The sequence below is a fragment of the Eptatretus burgeri genome, chromosome 12 (assembly GCF_056783735.1).
Source record: "Eptatretus burgeri isolate ZD-2024b chromosome 12, Ebu_testis_v1, whole genome shotgun sequence".
Taxonomy (NCBI): domain Eukaryota; kingdom Metazoa; phylum Chordata; class Myxini; order Myxiniformes; family Myxinidae; genus Eptatretus; species Eptatretus burgeri.
The window spans coordinates 55,964,678-55,989,269 of NC_140972.1; the positions used below are offsets into that span (position 1 = coordinate 55,964,678).

The following is a 24,592-nucleotide window of genomic DNA, read 5'->3' on the forward strand; positions in this document are numbered from 1 at the left end:
CCAACATAACAGTGTAATTCAAGCAAGTTGAGTTTTGAGGTCAAATTGAGAGAGTTGATAAGTCGAATTGTTTTAGACTTGACTCTGTCAAGTAAATATGTGGAGCTAGAACCCCCCTCCCCCCTACCACCCCACCAGATGAGAGAGAAGTACTCTACACAAGGACGAATCTATCCTTTATATAACTGGAGCAACTGATGAGATTAGAAGAATCTTCAACATCTGAACCAGACTCCCAGTTTCTTAGAGGCAGGCTTAGCTATTTGGACAATGTGAGGTTTCTAAAATAGATTTGATGTGACAGTAATACCAAGTATGTTTACTGTATTGAGTGGTAAAATAGTCGAGCCTTCAAAGGCGATGGGAAAGTTGAGAAAACTTTTAGACAGAGAAATGGGAAGTAATTGAGTTTTAGAATCATTAAACTTAACTTAATTACATTTGCACTGCTGAGAAATCCTGTCCAAATCCAAATTTATAGAGGTAGTTGTGATAAAACGAGATGTAGATTGAGCGAGAGAAGATGGAGCAGATATGAAAAACGTAGAGGAACGTAATATCGTCGTCAGCATATGAATGCATTTGGTTCTTTGTCGAAGAAGGAAGATGATTGATGAAACAAGTGAGAAATAACCACATTGTGGTCACAACCTGAGACACAAAAAAAACAAACCCAGGCAGTGTATAGTCAACAGAGGCCTACAGGCCTGATGTGTTAGGCACACCAGAAAACCAAGATGGCGGCCATATCATTTTGTCTGCGTGCCATAGTGGGCGGAGTAAAGTGACAGATGTGGGTGTGGTCCAGCAATTGTCCGATCAATGGGTGTACATTTCAAAAATCGACCCCACAACAACAACAACAACAACAGCAACAACAGCAGCAGCAGCAGCAATGTGGAGCTTTTGTAAACCTGTGACATGTCATAGGTAAAAAGAAAGGATAATTAGTTGGTGGATGTTAAAGATCCCACTGTGTACTTGCGAAGAGAAGATCAGCCATCGCCATTACCCTGGCCAAATTGCATATTCCTGCTCTAACCTACTCAGTCGAACCTCAGGCCAGACCAGCAGGTTCTTGAAAGATATGGGACTAAAATTTTCCCTGGCCAACCCCACTAGATGGGAATATATGTGGTCTTCAAAGACTCATTGTGTAGTACTGTTTGTCAGGTAGACTCATTCTGTATGTCATCATATCCTGTACTGTAGTTTGTCAGGTATGAATTTTGGCATAAAATTTTCTTTAATGGGGGTATAAATTATCATGGCTAACTTTAGGGTGGTGACATGAGATGGTGCTTCACCACTTGCTTTTGAAGCATTGGAGGGAAGACATTCTGCATGTCATCATATACTGTGGCAACGGTTCCAGCAAACATGTACGCAACAGATTTTTATCGTACATCTGGGACCTGGAGTTCCATTTGTTGTGTTTTTAGTGTGACAACAGCGGTCTTCTGCACCATTTGAGTATAAACTTGTGGAGTATTTTCAGAGCACGCTAAACACACCAGGACAGCTGGGACAGGGCTAAAGGTAGCTTGTGTTCAACTTGTCCAGAAGTGACCTCGAGGACATGTAAAATAAAAAGTTGTAATTTTGCCACAAGATTACTTTACCGAATCCTGAATGCTTCAAGTGCAGATCCTGCCACAGTTTGGCCCTTAGCGTACCGCAAATGGGCATTATGCCTCCACTTATCAGCAAAGTGGCTTACAGACTTTAACGTGATGATTTTGTTGAAACAGCTCATGCCTTGCCATACTCAAGCCCAAAGTCGTTGTTATTAATGTTAATTTTTTTTTAGCTTGACATGCCACCACTTCTGGTGCGGTTAGTAAACGTACGTCCCGAACTAACCCTGAACTTGTGGGAAAGTACAAAACAACTCATTGTCACGCATACTGATGGTTCCGACAGTAAGAAAGGCTGGAGTTGTGATTGGAATCTCTTTTAATAAGCACATGCCAATTACTATTATAGACCTTATTCGCTTCAATGTTTGACCTCTGACATTTCGATGTTCCACTCTGATCTCTGTAGTTGTGAGTCGGCTGTTAATATCGAGATTCAAATGTAAAGAATCATAATTCGATTCTCGAAAAATCATTGGGCCGCATGTTGGACCAGAGACATAGATCGAATAATTAATTCATTAACCTCGTGTCTAACGGCCAATTCTTTGATTCGGAGTCTCTCACACAAGTGGAAAGAGGAATGTGCCGAAAACGTTCGAGATAAATGTCATTTCATTGTTGGGTTTTTGTTCTGTTCATGGCTTTACCGACATACCAGAAAAAGAGTAGGAGTATATATAGCCATTAGCTACTGGCAGGTGTCATGGACGCCCCACGGATTGGAGCCAATGCAAACCCTCATTGCCCGGGGCTCTGGCTGCATGGTTCACCCAATGTCATAGCAACAATCACACTGAACCAGGATTACCTTCAAATCCTTGTCCGCCTTGTTGTTTTCATACCAGACTCGGCAATTAAACTTGCTGGAAAGGAGTTATGTTCTTGCCGAAGGTAAACCGTTTTACTATTGGGAGATATACTTGAGATAAAGAATTGTTTTACTAATTGCTTCACCAGAACATTTCCCAGTAATCGTAAAAAGGAATTGATTGGATGCTTGGCTTTACGCTCATCGGAATTACAGTATCGACCTACTTGCTGTGAGGCACTTGAGAAATATCCATTCCAAGTTTCTGTATGGCATAACAATCATTGTAAAAAGCATTATAAAAAATCAATTCTAAATAGAGACATTTTCCACTTGAATTCTCATAAGGCTGTGCCAATGAATCTTTAAAGACCCACTTTTGACGCAATACTCTAATTGGTAATATATATATATATATATATATATATATATATATATATATATATATATATATATATATATATATATATATATATTAGTTGAAGTAATCCATGCCTATAAAGAGTTTCATAGACTGAGGCAATTTATCCTGTCCCTTTTAAGGTGTCAAAACTTTAGGTTAAGAAAACAAGTACGATACGTCGGCATTTTGTCGTTATCCATCTTGATCTTGGTTTGAAGTACGCCGTGAGAGAGACATGAGTTCTGTGACACTTCCTAAGATTGGCAGCTCGTTTAGGCCATCGAGCCATCCTACCTGTTTGTTGTATCCCCTACAGGCCACCAAGGGCTTGAGACTAAAACGGAGGCAAGTCGGTGAAAATGTCGGCCGATCTCTCGCTTCCTCTTGAACTCCACCCTCAGGCCACTTTTCTCCCTCCCTGGTACTTCGACTCCCTCCCCACTCATCTCCTTGTCTCTGTTCCTGCTGGGCCTTGGGTGGATTCAGTCCAATTACTCGGTCAGGAACCCCCGCCAAGCCTGTTAGTTTAACTTAGCCGGGAGTCGAGCCCTGAATAAAATCTGCTTATTGTCCCAGCTGCCAAGACGTAATGATTGGCCTGCCTTGCGGCCTTGCAGGCCCATTTGTTAAGGGCATGCGAGCAAGCTCGAACGCACCCTGCCATTTTTATTTTTGGAGGGGGTTCGATTGGAGAAAGAGAGGTCATGTGGTTTTGGGGGAAGGGATAGTGGATGAGATGGTGGGCAGCTGGGGTGAGGGAGAAGAGTTGTGTAAAAGGGGGGGGGAATGGAGCAAAAGAAATTCCTCATTTGCTGGAAAATCTTGTCCATTGAGAGGCCCAGTAATCAAAACTGTGGCGCAGGTGACTTGTTAACAAGGCATGATGCAGTGCACATCGATCACGCGTAAACTTATGAGGCTCAGGAGGGTCCTTGCTTGATCCCTTAAGCTGGAATTGCAGCGCGGTGCTCTGTACCATGGTGCCTGAAGTCGGTGATGCCAAAGGTTCATTACCGAGTTTGTTTCGCCAGAGGCTTTGATTTGACTTTAAATATACCTGTTTTGTATGACAGGATGGCACATAGTGCACATATCTGGTGGAATGGTTATTACTTTTGAACTGCCTCATCTGGATCCGATCTTGACCCGACTTTAAAATGTCAGATCGGTGCTTCGTAGGCATCCTGTTGCATCACAAAGTGTGCCATCCCTCAGATAGATGTTAAACCGGGTATTCCGTCTGATCATATGAGCTGGTTCACATTAAAGATACCACGGTGTCTTTTGCAAAGAGTCAGCAAATTATCGCTGGCACCCTGAACAAATTACAAATTCCTGCACTGGCTACCACTGGGATCGCAAAGGCAAACTACCCAGTGAAATCCTTGCTGTGAAACTGCTATAGCTATCACCAACCCTGTCTTCAGGCAGAGCATTACTGAGAGTCAGAGACACCTGTTTCACCTATCAGAACATAAACAGTTGTTTGTCTTCTTTCCTTATCCTGGATGTTCAGTATTCCTCCTATAATTAGAGAAAATGTTTTGTTCCGAGCTGTGGAACTCGGTTCAAGGCTTGTTGATAATCTCCAGGTGTGTGATTTAGTTCTTTGCAGATATTCGTCTCTCTGACCTGGCTTACTGTGGCCCATAAATTTTGGCAAATCACTTGGGGCCCAGCACGGCCAGCTCCATGAAACCGAGTTTGACACCCAGCAGCTGGGGAGACTGACCGCAGCTAAAGAAGAGGTCGCTGGTTGCCTGCCAGTTCCCAGGTGTCTTCTCGCCTCGCTGGTTTGGGCTTTGACGGCACTTGGTGTGGGCATTCGGAGTCGCAGCGCGTATCCGTCAAATTAATTGACCTTGGCTGTTTGCTGTTGTAGTTTGAGAGTTTGCTTTTTCCCAACTTCATTCATGGGGTTTGCACTTGCAAAGTATGCTTACAAATGTTATGGTTTCGTTTGATGCGTCGTTCACTCTTTATTACGATTTGAAAGAATGTCTGCAATCTTCAATAACCCGCTGATCAATGGGACAGCACTACATATAATGAGTTGTAGATACAAAACAACATTTATCTGTAGGTGTATCGTAAATCTTCGTCCGACAGGATTTTGCATAGGTAGTGCACTTGCCTCTGCACCATCCGCCATCGCACAGACGTTAAGCCACGTGTTCCATCTGCTAGTATTAAGTGGTGGACATAAAATACCCCACGTTGTCTTTCATGAGGAGTAGGTAAGTTATTGCTGGCACCCTGAACAAATTACACATTTCTGCCTAAATCAACTTCAGCAAAACGGTCAGGCCCGAAAAGCCGGTTCGTGAACACTTTCTCCGGCTGACCCCATAAGGTGGAAGTAATTAGGGCCCTTGTAGTAGTCAATAGTAGTTGTATTTTTTTTCTTCAGGACATTCCTCTCTATCTTTCAGCAACCGCTACATTGTTAAAGATGACTAAACATTGGATAATATTTCGAAATTAATGTGTTCTTTTCTTCATTCTTGACTTAGAAATAATCGCAAACTTACGCAAGGCAATATAAATCAACCAACTCCCCTAATACTTTTGTTTCAAAATAATTCCTTATATGAGGGTTGTATGAAGAACTCGTTTCCTTCAATAAATCTTCCCTTGGACTTTGTATATGCAGAGAAGGACCCTCATGATACGTAAATTCTGCATTGCTTTGCATTGCGTATTGTACAAAATTGTGCTTTGCATACATTGCACAAAGTTTTCAAATCGACAACCACGCTGATTTTAACGAGAGTATTTTCAGTTGAAATGTTGTGTCGGGGGAAGAAAAAAAACAAAGGATAAACCCAAAGGATGTTTTTGGTTATTACCCCGTGCACTCAAAGTGAAAAGCGGGGAAAAGCAATTGGTTCACTTCTGTCTATCTGTCTCTCCTTTTCCATCCCTCTCTCTCTCTCGGTACTGATTTTCAACTGAACTAACAAATCGAGTATTGCTTTCTGTGGCCTGGCAGAAGCACCTGTTACAGGTTTGCCTTTTTCTTGAAAACGCACAATGCAGAAATTATGATTTTTGAGTGATTTAAATAATGTGCTTCAAAGCAAATTTAAAAAAAATGCAAAATATGTAAGATTGGGAAACGGAAAAGATAACCAAGAATCGTTACTTTATTTGTAATTGAAAGCATAGCACTGGATACATCCAATAGGCTGGAGATAAAGATAATCAAGGTGGTTGTTTTTAGTATTCCATGAATGTTGTTTTTTTTTTTTCGGCCGAATGGAATTCAACTCTTCACTTCCTTCTCTTCATTTTGCTGTGTCTATATTATATCGTGTGATCAAATGAGTGAATGTGGTATTGCTTCCTGAACATTCCTTTCTTAACAGCCTTGAGCAACTTCCCTTTCTTGTTTATGTACCAGCATTACCTGAGCACAGTTGAACTTGCTCAGGACATCGAAAACAAAAATTCAGGCTTTGCGTTTGGGATGCATGGATTTACAATGGAACTTAGACAAATTAAAAGACATTGGCACATCATGCCTGAGTCATACCCACATCTCTCTATCTTTAGATTTTACTTCATCTGTAACTCTATCTCCTCCACGAGCTTAGACACTGTATACAAAAAAAATCTGTATGTTTACTTGCATTATTGTTTATGTAAATAAATACTACTACTACTACTACTACCCTCACCAGCCCGATACACCTCACGATGTGAAAGGAATGGTTATTTATTATTACTACTACTACTACAATGACGATGAATCCCACATTTTAGTAGGGTTTACCAAAGATGAGGTTTACGATCCAATCTTTCACAGACCGGTTGGCCAGGCCTAATGTTCGACTGGAATTGATTTGGGCAGGAATTTGTAATTTGTTCAGCATGCTGGAAATAATTCACCTACTCTTCGTGAAAGACACTCTAGGAACTTTAACATCCATCACATAATGCTAGCAGACAGGAAACCCAGCTTAACGTCCATCTGTGTGACGGTGTATTTCATACGATGCAGCACCCTGCCAGCAAAGCACCAAACCAACTGTTTTCGTTAGGGAATCGAACCCAAACTAGACAGCTCAAAAGTAAATGTGCTGCCTTTTCACCACCTTTCAGACTTTTATGAAAATTAATAACACAACTACATTCTGTTTACTTACACTTCACATCCATATGTCATTTAATCTCTGAGCAGAGTCCGTGGCTATGGTACTGCAGCAAAAAGCGTGACGGCAAATATATCAGGAATCCTCTTTTCAACAATATGATCTGCAGCACGGACGTAATATCCCTGTGACTGATGTCTGAAGCTTGAAAATATATCACATAAAAGAGCAATGAATTACAGGCAACAAAGGGTGAATTAATTTTGGATGGATTTAAACCTGTGAGATATTATTTTACAGCATATTGTGAGGCTTTAAATTCATTTTTTCATTCTGTCATTAATTTTCCTTTTGAGTCTGGCAAGGACAGCCCAGTGGGTTTACCAAACATACTTTAATGGCAAAAAAGGTTACATTTTTGTCTCCCCCACTAACCCCACTAAGATCTGCCCATCCCTCTTTCTTCCCTTCCTATCACCTCCATAAACCTCCTTTTTCTCTCCTCTTCTCCAATTGTCTTATCCTTCCTTCTCTCCCTTATCTTCTCTCCTTTCATTCCCCTTCTCTTTTTTTTTCTCAATTTGCATCCTTCCTTCCTTCCTTTTGCATACAGTTGAAGCTGGCCCCGTTGGATCACATGGTTGTTGTTTTTTTTAAGCAGGATTTATCCCCATGCTTTTTGAAAAAAACGAGAGGGGGGGGATATTGTAATCGGCTCCATCTATCTGTCTGTCTGTCTTTCTGTCCATCCATCTGTATCATTTTTGCAAGAACAGTATCATTTTTCCCTCCCCCCCCCATCCCCAGGGTCAAAAGGTCAAATGCCAAAAAATGCAATTACAAGCACATTTTGAAACATTTTTTAATGAAATTTGTATATGCAATCAATATTGGGAGACATGAAATATGTAATGTTTTTTTATGCCTCTACTGACGAAGTCACCAGAGGCATTATGTTTACAATGCAAGACCTAGAAGAACCTCCCCAAGGTTCAGATGTGGGTTGTCCATCCGTCCGGATGTCTGTCCATACGTACAGTACTTATATTGAAAGTGTATATCCACTTTCAAAATTTTCACCTTTTGTTGCCTTCCAGCTTGGAATTAAATTGCACTAAATCAGACTTTTTCCACCTTTATTTACACATCGTAACCCACAACTTTCAAGTGAAAAAGAAATTCTACAAATTTCAGAAAAATAATTAAAAATACCAAACTTGAATATCTTGGTTGGATAAGTGACCACCCCCCTTATAATAGCAATTGTAAATTAGCTTAGATGTAACCAATCACCTTCAAAATCACACACCATGGTAAAGGCCTCCACCTGTGTTAAATTGTCGCGATTCTGATTATTTCAGAATAAAATCAGCCGTTCCTGTAGATTTCCTCTGCTGGGTAGCACATTTCACAGCATAGACTCCACCATTAGCACCAAGGAGCTTTAAAAAGATCTCCAGGATAGTTGAGGAAAGGCACAGATCAAGGGATGGGTATAAAAATATTTCAAAGGACTTGAATATCCCTTGGAACACAGTCAGGACAATCATTAAGAATTGAAAGGCATATGGCACCACCAAAATCCTGCCTAAATCAGGCCGTCCCTCCAAACTGGATGACAAAGCAAGGAGGAGACTAATAAGAGAGGCCACCAAGAGGCCAATGGCAACTTTGAAAGAGCTACCTCCCTTTATGGTAAAGACTGGTCATTGTGTGCATGTGACAATATACCAAGCACTCCACAAGTCTGGCCTGCACGGTAGGGTGACAAGAAGGAAGCCATTACTCAAAACAGCCCACCTTGAGTCCCGTTTGAGGAATGCAAAAAAAAACACTCCACAGATTCTGAAGCCATGTGGCAAAAACTTTTGTGGTCTGACGAAATCAAGGTGGAACTTTTGGCCTAAATGCAAAACGTTATGTTTGGCACAAACCCAACACAGTACATCATCCAAAGAACACCATCCTTACTGTGAGCATGGTGGTGGCAGCATCATGTTATGGGGATGTTTCTCATCAGCAGAGACTGGGGCACTTAGCAGGATAAAAGGGGAAATGGATGGAACAAAAAACAGAAAAATCCGAGAGGAAAACCTGCTGCCCTCTGCAAGAAAACTGAAATTGGGACGGAAGTTCACCTTTCAGCATGACAACGACCCAAAGCACACAGCCAAAGCTAAACTGGAGTGGCTAAGGAATCAAAAGATAAATGTCCTTGAGTGGTCCAGTCAGAGCCCTGATCTAAATCCAATCGAAAATCTGTGGCATGACTTGAAGATTGCTGTCCATCAACATTCCCCACGCAACTTCACTGAGCTTGAACAGTTTTGTGCAGATGAATGGGCAAATATTGCCCACTTAAGGTGTGCATAGTTGGTAGAGACCTATCCCAACAGACTCACCACTGTCATTGCCATCAAAGGTGCTTCCACCAAGTATTAACTCAGGGGGTGGACACTTATCCAACCAAGATATTCTAGTTTTGTATTTTTAATTAATTTTCTGAAATTTGTAGAATTTGCTTTTCATTTGGAAGTTGTGGGTTACAATGTGTAAATAAAGATGGAAAAAGTCTGATTTAATACAATTTAATTAGAGGCCATAAGGCAATAGAAGGTGAAAAATTTGAAAGGGGGTGTAGACTTTCTATAGGCACTGTACATCTGTCCGTGCTAATTTTCTCTGTTTTCTCTGTTTTCTCTGCAACCACTTATCCGATCGACACAAAATTTTCGCCATAGGTGCGACTGCTCATGTTGAATGTTTTAGTCATAATTATGATGTCATTGGTCATGTGGTGTGGCAGCCATGTTGGAAAAACTTTGGACCTCAGTATCTCCAAAACCGCTCCATGGGAAAAAATTGAAACCTGGCACATGTCAAGTACTCCCCATGGGAAACAAGTTTGATTGTTTTTTGATGATGTCATAGGTGGCGTCATTATGACTTCATAATTGCACACGTCGAACGCTTTATCCGATCAGTATGAAAATTTTTGAGCTTCATCTAGGGATAATTGGATGAGGGAAAAAAATTTGATGACATCATCAGTCATGTGGTTTGACAGCCATATTTTTTTTTAAAGCCTTCAAAAATCTTCTTCTCCGAAATGGCTGAGCAGATTGAGGTGAAGCTTTACAGGTATGATCGCTTATCCATGAGGAACAAAAAGTTCTCCACCGATGACATCATATATCACATAGTTTGGCAGCTATGATTTTATTTGAAGAATGAACCTTTAAAAATGTCCTCTAAAACAGCTCGACAGATTGAGGTTGAAACTTGACCCACACGTTCCTCAAGCCTTGGGGATACCAGGGTGTTCATGAATAATTAATAGATCACATGGTCTGGCAGCCTTATTGGATTGAACAAAAACCTTTAAAATTTTTAATTTCTCTTGAACTGCTTCATCAATCAAAGTGAAACTTCAAAATTATGATCTAGTAGACATGGGGAATATATGTTTTAGATTTCAACCTGAATGGCCGTATTGTCTGGCATCCATAATTATTTATTTAATATTTGAATCTGGGTTCAAAGATTTAAATAAAACTTGGCACAAGTATGTACAATGATGTAATCATGTGGGTGGAGGCATATCTGGCGAAGTGATGACATCGAAGAGTGCCCTTCTAGTTTGATTTGACTCTGGGTTCATGCTCCAGGGGGTGGGGACTTAGGGTCACAGGGGTCAAAACAGAAAATAATTTTAACTCTAAATTTTATATTAGGTCAAGCCTGGTGGAACTTTTTGCGATCTTTCAGCTTTGCTTTATGTGAAAAGCATGGGGATTTGCGTTAACGCACCATCGACTTCGCTCTAGTTTCAATTGTGAAGACAGAAAATCCACCAACATGATATTTTTTAAGCTCTTGTTTCAGATCATGTATGATAACTTCATGTCTTTGTGGATGTTATAGAGGAGGTAGGAAACCTATCCACTCTTCTCAGGCAATGAAGCACCTTCAGAGAACCGAGGCCAAGCAGATTCTAGAAATTTCATAAATTACACTGAACAACAAAAATTTTTTACTGGAGATGTGTAAAGTGATTTAGACTAATTTGGGTACGCTGATTTCAAAAATCATAACCGTTTTGCTGTATCACGTCAGGATTTTCAGTAACAGAAATATTCCCATTGCCTAGAAGTCAGGATTTCAATGAAATTTACAAAAATTCATTTATTCATTTATTTCATCATGAATGCTTCAAAATTATAGAAATTACAGAAAAACTCCACTAGAATGTAATTAAAAATGCTTTAGGCATTTGGCTTTGCGTTTGTGCTGCTCTGTGTCAGTTTCACGACGCAGGAACCAGCAGAAATCGCCCATCATGTTCGGGTTGTGCCGCCCTTGGTAACGCGTCTCCATGAGTGAAATCTCTTGGTGGAATCGCTCGCCGTGCTCGTCCGAGACTGCTCCCAAGTTGTCAGGGAAGAAGTTCAGGTGCTGGTGTAGGAAATGGATTTTCAGGGACATCCTGGAGCCAAGTTTCCTGAAGGAATCCAGCAGCTGCTGCACTATTTCTTCATAGTTGTCCGCGCGCTCGTTCCCCAAGAAGTTGTCCGTCACAGCTATGAAGCTCCTCCACGCTGCCAGCTCTTTGGGGTTTAGAGTTGTCGGAAAAGTTTCGTCCTTCATAATCTGTCGGATTTGCGGTCCAACAAAGACACCAGCCTTGATCTTGGCCTCCGACAAGGTGTTGCCAAACTTTTCCTTGAGGAACCCACGCCCACGCCCATTCAGATCCATTGCCCGTACAAAACTTTTCATCAAGCCGAGCTTTATGTGGAGTGGTGGAAGGAAAACCTTGGCTGGGTCGACAAGGGCGACATGCTTCACGTTGTGTCGACCAGGTACATGCTCTTTTCGCTCTTCCCAATCTTTCTTCGTCCAGTGATTCTTGTCGTCTCTGCTATCCCAGAGACAAAGGAAGCACATGTATTTCGTGTAGCCTGACTGCAGCCCTAACGACAGCGCCACCACTTTCAAGTCTCCGCAGATGTGCCAGTTGAAGTCATTGTACTTGATGGAATCAAGCAGCTGCTGCATAGTCTCATAGGTCTCTGTCATGCCGAACGCGTGAGCCAGTGGGACTGATGGTTTCTCGTTGCCATTGTGGAGCAAAACAGCCTTCAAGCTGTTCTTCCCCGAGTCGATGAAGAGGCGCCAGTCTGCAGGATCGTGATCACACCCAAGTTCTTTCAACAGACCGTTGATGTCACTGCAGAATGTCATCGTGTCTTCCATCTCAAAGAACTCAGCCATGTCTCTGTGACGTGCTCTGAACAAGGATATCTTGGTGTTAGGTTCAAGTAGATTCCACTGCTGCAGCCTTGATCCAAGCAGCTCTGCCTTCGCCTTTGACAGCGAGAGATCTCTTACAAGATCATTTAAGTCTCCCTGGTTCAGAAGGTGTGATTCTTGAGTGTCGGGTTCAAAAGGTTCATCATCACCATCCTCTTCACCACTGCTTACGGCTATGTTCTGATCAGCTGGAGGTGTTGGAACGGGGTTCTCGTCATCATGAGGCACAGGTTTACGAGCAGAGACGCAGTCAGCGTACTTGATGTGACCTTTATTCTTCTTGTTGAAGCCGGCGATGCTTGTGCAGCAGAAATAACAATCATCATGATGATTCTGCGGCTCACGCCATATCATGGGCACCGCAAATGGCATGCTCGTGCGCTTGCCCACCAACCACTGAGTCAAGGTTGTGTGACAGCTTGTGCAGCAGATGTGTGGTGCCCAGCTCTGTTCTTGGTCCCCCACCTTACACCCGAAGTAGTGAAAGTAGGCGGCCTTCATTTTCACTGCTGTAGATATACTTCGCTGTTGATCTTTTTTGGTATACCGACCACAGACATAACAGAAGTTGTCAGGATGATTGGTACAGGAACGCCTACTCATCTTTATCTGAAAGAAAGAAATATAACACAAGTAAACAACAATTGTACGAAATAGACATGTTAAAGACATATGTAAATTTCATTGAAATCCTGACTTCTAGGCAATGGGAATATTTCTGTTCCTGAAAATCCTGACGTGATACAGCAAAACGGTTATGATTTTTGAAATCAGCGTACCCAAATTAGTCTTAATCACTTTACACATCTCCAGTAAAAAAAAATTTTTGAAATTTGTTGTTCAGTGTTATCACATCTGGTGATCGTGAATATCCCGCTGCCATGGCCCATTGTACTATGGCATGGATGTTGTAAAAAGATTAGGCCATTAATTGAGTGAGTATGTAGCAACGCAATGTGACAAATGACTACTCGGGTATGGAAGGCAGCTATGAAGCCACTCACAAATTGAACCTGCTGCTGCTGTAAAGGAGATGCTGAGGTCATACAAATTGACAGGGAATGAACGCACAAATTAATACCAGCTACTCAACACCACGATATGCTGTCCACATAACCATTCACATCTTTTCCCATTAATTTACCCAGCAGGGTTTTCATCAATAACGGAACAGTTTAATCAATGCCTCGAGACCTTTCACAGCAGGAGAGAAGAGGTGCGGAGAAGGTGTGAAATCCTGCGTAAGGCGGTTCACTTGGTCTCACCACAAATGGCAAAGCTGAGAAAAAATACGAAGGCAGCGAGGCAACCAACAAATGAGGACAAGCTCAATGCGGTGACGGAGGTTAGTGGCAGGTCTATATAGGCTACCTCATGGTGCCTTGCATCGGTGGAAAGACAAGAGACTTTCACAGCCTCACAATAGACGTCCAAGGTAATTTGTAAGACAAAGCATAATGATCTGGTCCAATGGAGGCCGCATCGATCTCTGTGCCATAGGTGGTAGGGCACGGTCTTTGATGGAAGTGTGTTGCATATTTATCTCAGGTGTCTTGTTCATGGAGAAAGGTCACCAAATAGTAGAAAATCAATCACCATTTGCACCTTTCTGACCCACTTATACAGTACCACCTATTTTCTGACCCCTCTCATATACTGACATTATTAAATAGATTTGAATGCCGTGCTAACTCCATCATATATGACTTGGCACCAATTGCATTTGCCTTCTTATTGATTTTGCTAATATTTTAAATATTGATGCCAATATACAGCACTGTGCAAAAGTTTGGGATATTCCAATGATGTTCATATTCTCAGGCAAATTCATCAAATTATCAGTGAGAACTGACTTTTGTATTTATCATTGTAAATTAACAGCCCTTATAAATACGTATGCTGCTTCAGTAATATTATAAAAAAAATTAACTGCTACAGTAATTAATAAGAACAGTGTCATTTTATAGTATTGGTCAATATTGTTTCTGTCTGCTCTTTGCCTTCTTCAGTGCCATCACTCTTTTCCCCATGCTTCCTGATTATGACTGAAGCACTCTTACAGCAACATTGTGCCAAATATCCTGAAGTACATTCCACAGTTTTGTAAGGTTAGTTGGGTTCACCGTGTTACCTCTGTCACTGAAGGTGGATTTTTTTTTTTGTGTGTACATTGTCAAGGCTCGTATGAGAGCGAACACGCAATGCACAACAAGGGGGACAGGAGACAAGAGGGGCGGGAGAGGGAAGGACAAAATAGTGGGGAACAGAGACATTAGGAGATCTGTGGAATGGAGAGGGATGGGGCGGGGAACACGGGGAAAACAAGATGGACACTACAGGGACGTTCAGGAAGGAAAGCAGGGAATTTGAAGGAAGTGGGGTTGGGGTGGATTAACAGGGGTAGAAAACATCGAGGTTTTGGATGGGGGAAGATAAGAGGTGGTGGTGAACAGCTGTTTTGAAGGCCTGGAGGGAAGAATAGGATTGAAGAGAGTGTGGGAGTTTATTCCAAAGACGGGGGAAAAGAGGAATGAGAGAGTGAAGGTGAGCAGTGATTCGTGATTTTGGTAGTTTTACAAGAAGGGGGTTGTTGGCGGACCTTGATCAGCATGCGGAGAAATATGGGGGGGACCCTAAAACTCAGCCTCATAACAGGAGATACTAATGATCCTCAATGCCATGGTTTCCACAGTGTGAAGCCGTGAAAGGTGAGAGGCAGGAGGACCAGCCCAGAGGGGAGAAGAGTGCTCCATCAGGCTGCGGAGGAAAGCTTTGTACGTGGTCAGGAGCTCAGGTGGACCAAGGAAGGACTTTGCACGACGGAGGATTCTGAGTCGGCGACTGGTTTTGGAGGCGAGGTTGGAAATGTGACTTTCCCAGGAAAGATCATGCTAGATAGTGAGACCCAGAAGCTTGAATGAAAGGACTTCTTCCAGAGGATTGTTGAGAAAGTAGATGGGGAGATGGGGTTCTCCAAACAGTCCTTTCGGAGAGACGTAGAGAGATTGTGAGATTTGTCAGGATTGAAAGACATGTTCCACGTGTTGGACCAGTTTGTGATTTTATCCAGATCTGCAGTGAGCGAAGAAGCTGCTGCTTGCCGGTCTGAGGGATGACAGATGGTACGGGAGAGGGTGGAGTCATCAGCAAAGAGATAAGGAGGATTTTCCAGAGAGTCAGAGAGATCATTGCTGAAAAGCAGAAAAAGAACAGGGCCCAGAACGCTACCTTGAGGAACTCCAGTCTGGACAGGAAGAGGGGATGAGAGAACTCTATTTAGGGCCACACGTTGGCTGTGACAAGAGAGGAAGTCTGTGAGCCATGGGTGAAGATGTCCTTGGATACCAGAGGAAGAGAGTTTGGTGAGCAGGGAAGAGTGCCAGACCGTGTCAAAAGCACGTCATATTGTTACGAATCTGGCAGCCATGAGCACACAACATTCAGCTTCTTATAGAAGAGTTATATCGGTAAGTGTGTGTTTATAGTTTGGGTCCCCTACCTGTGTCTAACGGGAATTACATGTGTGCGCTGCAGAGTTTCGTTTACAACAAATCTCCTTCACTTCACTTCACACACCAAAGCCATTGCCCACATGCGTTCGGCCACGTACATGGGCGGAGATTTCCATCGCCTCAGACTGGGACTCCGCCTAGGAAAGGCAGGGGCATGCCCCTTGTCCAATCACGCCACAGAACGCGACTTTCCCACGACACGCCGCTCAATGAGGGTTGAGATGGCCACAGAGAGCGACTTTCCCACGACGCCCCGTCCAATGAGGGTGGAAATCGCCTCAGACGGCGATTCTCTCACCCCAGAGGAAAAAGGAATATAAAGGAACGCCAGGCTGGGAGCTTTTGTCATGTTGATCATGGTGGTGGTGGAGGTCATCGTCGTCTTGGGGGTCGTGGGTCTTGGTGCTGGCTGGTTCATCTGGTCCTGGGTCATCGTCGCCTCTGATCTTCTCCTTGGTCTTGGTCGATTGGTGCGTGGCAGGTTGGAGAGCACGGTACCTGGTGCTTGGAGCGGCATCATGTTGCGGGTTCGAGTCCCGCCGAGCCGGATCGTCGAAAACCACATGAGGTGGACAGGTCCAAGCACAGACTCTGCTCTCCAGCTCACCTTTCCTCGAACTGGAAGCCTTGAATAAAGACCCGACGGGATCCATTTCTATGTGTGCGTGTCTGTGTGTGGGCCCGTCTTCAAGTAGAATTGTGTAAGTGCTTTCTTTTGCTCATTGTACATTGCATTCCTTATATTCGTGATAGCTCTGCTATTTGTGTGTTCCCTTCCCCCTATTGTAAATAAATACCCCCATTGATGAATGTACCAGCTCGTTTCTGTGTTTCTATCATTGGTTTGCCGCACTGTGAACGGGAACTCGGAGGCCTCATTGCTGCCGAAATCGTGCGATCGGCCCGGCAGGATTCTGGTACTCTCCGCTCGGGGTATGGCTCGGTAACAGCCCGGATCACGCAGATCCTGCCGAGAGTGAATTTCCCCGGTAGTTTGGACGACGTGGATATTTAGGTAAATTGAAATTGGCAATCGACCCTATCCCACGTGGTTGACCTATTAGTGATCTTTGGTCTGATAAGGGACCCGTCAGCTGATGCTGTCTGGACCGGTTGCAGAATCTGAATTGAGGTTTGACAGTAAGCTCTCCACTTTGTCAGAAGAAAAGGACACAGAGTCCAGGGACAGTTGGGTGTGACTAGGTAAGGTGGGTACAGAAAGCGATGTGTTTCGGACACAATATTTGGATACGAACACCGAGTTTAGGCATTTGGCCTTTTCACATGTGGTGTCAGCAGTGTGGCCATTTGAGGTAAGGGAGGGGATGGAGGGGGAACATACACCAGAAACAGATTTGATTAGATGCCACCAGGATTTGGAGGAGGGCAAGAGGTTTGAGAGTTCAGACTTAAGATTAGAAAGATGCTGTTTTCTGGCTCTCCTGAGGGTACACACACACTCGTTCTGAGCTTTATGGAAGGAACTGAGATTATCCTCAGTTGAGTTTGCTTTCCATGAGGCAAGGGCAAGTTGTTACAGGACAACTGCCTCGCCACAAGCTTCAGTGAACCAAGGGCGGGAGGAAGGGTAAGACAACTGAAGACGAGAGGGGATAAATCTGTGCATGAGGGAGAGCAAGTTTCTTTGAAAGAATTCCCAAGATGAGTTGATGTTGGAGAAAGTAGCGATGGGAGACCAGTCTAGAAGTTTGATGGCTGTTTGGAGACCCTGCCAGTCAGCCTGAGTGAAATGCCAGACTCGACGGTGCTGAGGTGGTTCTCTAATAACAGCCAGAGAGATGTCCACTTTGACAAGTACGTGGTCAGAAGAACCGATTGGAGCGGCGGAAGAGCTGCAGATATTTTCAGGGAAATTTGTCAAAATCAGATCCAGAAGAGATGGAGTACCATTGGTTGAGATCCGGGTCAAGTTGACTGATTGAGTCAGTCCCAATGAGTCGCAAAAGTCTTTTTCTGAAGTGCCATGGCAGGTGAGAGCGGTACCCACACCCAGCCAACTGACATGATGACACTTGAAGACACCACATATGAGGAAGAGAGAGTGTGGATGAGAGGTTAGAAGTTGGTCCATGTTTTCAGATAGTGAGGTGTAAATGGAGTAATCACTGTAAGGTGGACGGTACAGCACACATGGAAACATGAGGTGGGAGTGGAGGGGAAGCCGTAGCCAGAGGTATTCCTGGGGGTGTGGGGGAGTCAGGGCAGTGCATGGAGAGTGAGGATAGAGTCTTTGATGAAGAGAGCAACTCCTCCACCAGGATGAGGCTCAGTTCTGTCAAACCGTAGGAGGGAGTAACCAGGGAGAGATATGAGGGAGTCAGAGACGTCTTGAGGAAGGAAAGTTTCTGTTTGGCAGATTATGTCTGGTTTGTCAGTAGCAACCTATATGGAAAGATCTGTAAGGTTGGAGCGAAGGCCCCGGATATTTGAGGTTCACACTGTGAATGAAGAGGGAGGGAGGACGCTTTTGGTGCAGGGTAGTGGAGGGGGAGGATAGGACGAGGGAGGAGGTAACGAGAGTTGTTGAAAGAGTGTGGGGGATTGCAGAAGAGCTAGGGGAGAGGGCAGGATAAGGAGGAGAAAAGGCTTGGTGGTGAGGGGAAGAGGAACAGTGGGGAGTAATAAGAGAGTGGACAGAGGACAGTTGAATAGTGGAGGAGGTGGAGTGATGAGATGGAAGGAGACAGCTTTGTGGATGTGAGGGGCTGGCAACTTTGCGAAGGGAGAGTGAAGGGGGAAGATTGGAGGGAGAAGGGTGAGAGGAGAGAGTTGAGGGAGAAGGGTGATTGGGGAGTTTTTGAGAAAGGTGAGAGAAAAGCTTGGAGGGAGAGGAGTGTGAAGGTTGCTTTGAGAGGGAGGAAAGACGATGAGAGCAGGCACAGCCAAGGTGCAGGATGGTGATGGGAGAGGTGGGGAGAGGGGAAGGATGAGACTTGGTAGAGGTAGAGTGAAGAAGGGAGCGGGCAGGAGGAGGTACAATATTTGATGAGTTGGGAAGAGGGGTGGTGTGTTGAGAGGAAGGAAGGAGCGTGTTTGTGGTGAGGAGGAGCGTACTGATTGAGAGAGTGAGATATTTGATAGGTTAGAATGGAGCCCACAGATGTTGTAAGACCACACACTTTGGGACAACAGAGGAGGAGCTGATACTGAAGCAGAAGACAGTGACGAGTTGCCAATTGTGGAGGTAGGATGAGGGGCAAGATGGGAGGGGTAAGGAGAGAGGATAACAGATGAGGGGCTAGGAGAAGGGAGATTTAAGGAGGTGGGGTGAATTGGCACTGAAGTTGGAAAAAAAACAAAAAGGATGAATGATGGAACATGAACATACATCGCAAACTGGAATTAAAAATTTTTTGGCGGAGATGCTGTTGAAGACATTACATGAGAGATGCAATAAAGGTGAATTCAGAGAATGGAGAAAAGAAATGTAACAGTGGGACATTTTAGACATGGGATGAAGGAAAGGTCGAATGATGAAGATGAAGAAGCAGTTATGATACAATACCAAGAACCACACGTGTGAGAGAGGAAGTTGGAACATTTTACGAGACCGTTTTATTTACTTTTTGATAAAGATTACGTAAGATTGGGTAAAGGAAAGGTTGAAGAAAAATGGTGTTGATGTTTGGTGAATTTGGATCGGCAAACACAGAAGGAAGCTGATCGTTCGACGAAAGTTACAGGAAGAAGAAGAGGGAGTAGAGAAGGTTGAAGAAAAAAATCGTGAAGGTGTATGGTGAATGTGGTCAGGAAAAGTAGATGGTGATCGGCAAATAGGCCTTATTCAGATGACGTCACCGGTCACGTGACTGTGGCAGCTCCGCCATATTGAGTGGCAAGGAAGTATTACCGCGTCCATAACAACCGATCGTCTCCACTTCGACTCCACCGTTATTTCCAAGCAAGCGATTTTTTTTTTCTGCAAATGGGTAAGAGTCGTTGAGTCCCGGGATGTACTCGGCGATATACTAAAGGCTCTGGAGGGCAGTTTTACCGCTTTCCCGCCGAAGTAGACCGACGAAATCTTTGGATATCGGTTCTGAGAAGAGAAAAATGGCGGCCTGGCGAACATGACTGGTTGTGTGGCCTTCGTTTTGTCTCCGGTATGTAACTAATTTCTGATACGTTCTTTCAGTAGTTGGTATTAAATAGCTGGTGGTTACAAAATATCGTCTGATTTGTATAATTAAAATGCATTATATCCGTTGTTTTATCGACAGAATGAGATGGGCGAGGTCGCCTTTCTCACAGCTGTCGAACGCGCACGGTTCTGAGTTGTTTCCTCGAAACTCGTCTTATTGCTATTACATCGCAGATTAAATTAAATAGTTCGTCAGCTTTCGTCGAGATTATGTCACTAACAAACCCGGGGACATAATACGAGTAAGCGTCCATACTCGTGAAGGCTTTCAGGCTGGCTTGAGTGTAAGGACTCGGTGTTTCAACAAGGTAAACATCGATGTCAGGGAAAACGATTTGAGGCCAAAATTTCCTTTCTGTTCATTTATCCTTTGAAATAATATAAGGATCTTCACTAAGACCACACAGCTTCAGTTTTTCGCAGTACCTCTTCTTAGAAATATCATGGAATCCATGGAAATAGCCCAGGAGTTCGCGTGACACGTGCGTGTGGTGGCCATGATTTTTTGCCACTCAATATGGCGGAGCCTGACCTTCCGCTGTGACGTCACTCGCTTAGTGCACAGGGTCACTTGAAGGAGGAAGAAGAGTTGGTTCAGGGAATCTCGTGGTTGCATGGGGTATAATGTGAGGGAAAAGGTATTTTTGTTGTATTTTTTTTTATATATTTTAAGACATGAAACAGAGGATATAGTTGAGTGGGATAGAAGGAAGGTGGAGGGAGAAGTGGAGAAAATAAACTGATGGTAATAAGGAGAAAATGCAAAAAGCACGATCGTGCACGTAGATGGGAGAAGGGTATGCCTCAAGCAGTCAAGGAATCCCAAAATGAAAACTCAACAATTAGCACAAGTTTTAACACAAGACTGAATGAGAAACACACAGTAAACAAAGAGATAAAATGACAGCAAAAACGACCAGAAAGCTTATCTTTCAGAAAGTTGGCAGAGAGAGAGAGAGGAACGAACCGGAACCTGAACCAGGAACCAGGCTTCTGAGTTGTCTATCCTGAGTTTGACTCTTGGGCCAGTTGTATACTGTCTCCTTGGTGTTTCACATGCCGCATGATGCATCAATGTGTGTGTTGTCCCTCAGGTTGGATGTTAAACCAGGCATCCCATCTGCCAGCATTAGTTGGAAGATGTTAAAGATCCCACGGTGTCCTTTACAATGAGTTAGACAGCTATCGCTGGCACCCTGAACAAATTACAAATTCCTGCCCTTAATATTACTGGGAAGGCAATGGCAAATCACCCAGTGAATTCATTGCTGTGAGACTGCTATACCTACCTACCACTGACCTTTTCTTCGGGCAGAGGACCACAGAGAGTGAAAGAGACACCTGTTTCACCTATCAGAACACAAACAGTTGTTTGTCTTCTTTCCGTATCCTGGATGTTCTGTATTCCTCCTATAATTGGAGTTCTGCCCGCTCAACCAAGTATACCGCGTTGAAGCGGTGACCTGTCCAGGATTGTCACCCGTGGAAAGAAACTGCTTTGGTAGAACCAATGCTCTGTGTAGAGAATAGTACATGATGATGACTATGATGATACTCTTTATAGAGTGTTGCAGCTGCCAAAGCAGTTTCTTGGCATGGGTTATGCCAACTTGTATGCCATTGCCTTTTCGACAGTCAGGCAGGGCAGGAATTTTTTTAGTTCAGGTTGCCGACGATAGCTCATCTCCTCTTTGTGAAGGAGAGCGTGGGATCTTTAACATCCACCAACTGATGCTGGCAGGCAGGATGACCAGTCTAACATCCATCAGAAGGATAGCATACACATTTATGTATTGCCATGCCTGTTAAACACCAAGTAGACCATTTATAGCTGGTCTGAGATTAAAACTCAGGTGAGATAGCTCAGAGGTGAGTGTGCATGCATAGAGGCTATCCTGTCAGCCTATACAGTGGCCTGCAAAAGTATTCACCCCCCACCAATCATGCCAAATTTAGAGGAATTATGAATTGTGTAGAAACAAATTTTTACAAATGAACGTTTTTATTAATAACTGAAAAGATCAAACAAAACACTGTTATCGTTGAATGATGTTACTTTCAGAAATACCTGCAAAAACATGTACAAATCAAAATTCACTGGTTGTAAAAGTATTCAGCCCCTGAGGTCAGCACTTGGTGGAAGCACATTTTGCAGCTTTGACTGCTATGAGTCTTTTGGAGGAGGTCTCTACCAGCTTTGCACAGTGAGACGGTGAAACCTTTGCCCATTCTTCATGTGAAAATCGCTCTCGTTCTGTGAAATGTGATGGGGATCATCGATCATCGACTGCAATCTTCAAGTCTCGCCATATATGTTCAATTGGGTTCAAGTCAGGACTTTGGGCCACTCAAGAATATTTATTTTCTTCTTAGCCACTCCAGTGTGCCTTTAGTTTTGTGCTTTGGATCATTGTCCTGCTGAAATGTGAATTTCCGACTCAGTTTCAGATTCATAGCTGACTCAAGCAGATTTTCATCAAGGATTCTCCTATTCTTTACACAATCCATTGTCCCTTCTATCCTGACAGGTTTGCCAGACCATGCTGATGAAAAGCAGCCCCATAACATGATGCTGCTAACTACCATGCTTGACAGTAGGGATGTGGTTCACTGGGTGATGTACAGTGTTAGGCTTGCGCAAGATGTGATGCTTTGAATTCAGACCAAAATTTTCATTTTTTGTCTTTGCTGACCACAAATATTTTCTCCACGTGCCTACAGTATCATTAAGATGCTTTTTCGTAAACTCCAAATAAGCTTGTAGATGCGTCTTTTTCAGTAATGGCTTCTTTCTTGCCTCCTGTCCTGCTTGTGAAGGGACAGGGATCTTGTTGATTGATGAACACTGACTCCCATCTCAGATATAAAGCTTTACAGATCATCCAAAGTCATTGCTGGATTTCCAGTGACAACCCAAACCAGTTTCCTGCTTTCTTGGCTGCTGAGCTTGGATGGGCAACATGATCTGGTTGTCCAGTCTGAGTGGTATAATATGTTTTCCACTTCTTAATGATTGATTTCACCATACTCAAAGGGATAATGAGTGACTAAAATCTTATAAACCCTCTCCTGAACGGTGCTTCTCCACCACTTTATGTCTGACTTTTTTGGAAAACTCCTTGGTCTTCATGTTTGCCTTGTTGGTTGACCAAGTGAGTTTCACCTTCAAACTCCTTAGATAAGTTGTTGTTCGTCTTTCGGCTGCTCCCGTTAGGGGTTGTCACAGCGGATCATCCGTTATGATCTGCATACTGATTTGGCATAGGTTTTACGCCGGATGCCCTTCCTGACACAACCCTGGTTACCTCTTACGACACAGGGATAAGGATTGGGTTTCGCCATGATTCCGTGCTGCCCTACACCCTCTCATAGCGCGGCCCAGTGCAGAGCTCCCGTCCTCAAGCCATCCTCCAACCCAAGCCTCCGAGTAGCCGGATTACAGGCGCATGCCACTACGCCCGGTATAAACTCCTTTGATAAGTGGAGGAGCTTAATTTTTAAGTTAAACCACTGATTACTTACAGATGAAACCTCTGGCACTTGTTTTGTAACCTTTCAAACAAATAATTTGCTTCTGAAGTGATTTAGGGTTAATTGGGGCTTGAATACTTATGCAACTGAGAATCATCAGATTTTTCTCCATTAATCTAACTTATTCACATTTTATTTGTATTTTTTGGCTTTATCATGTTGGAGTAGTTTGTGAAGACTCTATATGTGTTAAGTTTGATTTGAAAGCATCATGAAATAAGCTCAAGTGGCATCAAAATGTGACAACTTTGGAAGGAGTGAATACTTTTACAGGCTGCTGTGCATAATTTTTTTCAACAAAATTAAATACGCAATGTTATCTGCAACATTGTTAACTGCAGCATCAGTAATCCTACATTTAGAAGGATTTTCTTGGCAAATTGCCAGTCCACCCCTTGAGGAAAGAAAGAAATCCACGTATAGGTTTCTGGTGCTCTGGCCGTTATCAGCATGGTGGAGTCCCGATTTGCCAATAAAAGACTTCTAAAGCCTATTTAGGCTGACTTGTACTGTGATCCGCAGTGCAGCAGCTGACTGCTTTATACAGTGGGCAGTTGTGTTTTTCATGAACTTCAGCTGAGCCAGAATGTGTATTTTATCCTGATGTATCTATCTTCCTGGCTACAACTTAAAATTCATATCAACTGATAATGGGTACCTCAACAGGGTAGTTTTCTGGCAGGTACTCCATGTTGGTCAGAACTTTTGATGCCATGAGATTAGGGTTCACAATCATCATTCCAGTAGAGGTACTATTTGATATACATTTGTGATAAATCAGCCAATATTTATGAATAAAATCATCAGCCAAGACCTCTCATAGTCATGGGCTGACTGTAGAGCAAAGCTGGTGTCCAAAGCCAGCTGTAGGCTCGGCATCTGCAGTGATTGCACATCTTTCCTTGAAAGATCAGAATTACTGTCTATACAATGCCTTTGTCTGTAGCTCATTGAAGTATTGCTCTACCCTTTGGGCTACAACTCCAACCTCACATCTGTCTCTCCTGGAGGATTCTGTAGAATTTAAAGCTCGAACCTTTGTTGCAATATCCCGTAGTAAGGCCAAAGCACAAAATCTGTTACCTTCACATTGCAGATGTGTCGGTGGCCCTTTTCTTTCTATTTTTTA

At 43.4% G+C, this 24,592-nt stretch overlaps 1 protein-coding gene across 13 annotated transcripts in view; it reads left to right on the forward strand.

The window, feature by feature from the left end:
- Positions 1 to 24,592, forward strand: part of LOC147015668 (sideroflexin-5-like) — a 380,656-nt gene that overhangs the window by 321,027 nt on the left and 35,037 nt on the right. Inside the window, exons 15-16 of one of the 13 annotated variants that reach the window (XR_015049781.1) lie at positions 14,268 to 14,366; positions 15,793 to 16,595. The exons of 9 other annotated variants lie outside the window; for them this stretch is intronic. Coding sequence is in view for 3 of the 4 variants with exons in the window: in XM_085848054.1 (XP_085704180.1) it covers positions 14,268 to 14,365 (98 nt within the window). In the remaining variant the exon portion in view is untranslated. Of the gene's footprint in view, positions 1 to 14,267; positions 14,477 to 15,792; positions 16,604 to 24,592 lie in introns of those variants that run through there. 3 more of the 13 variants (XM_085848054.1, XM_085848056.1, XM_085848053.1) reach the window with 3 other exon arrangements.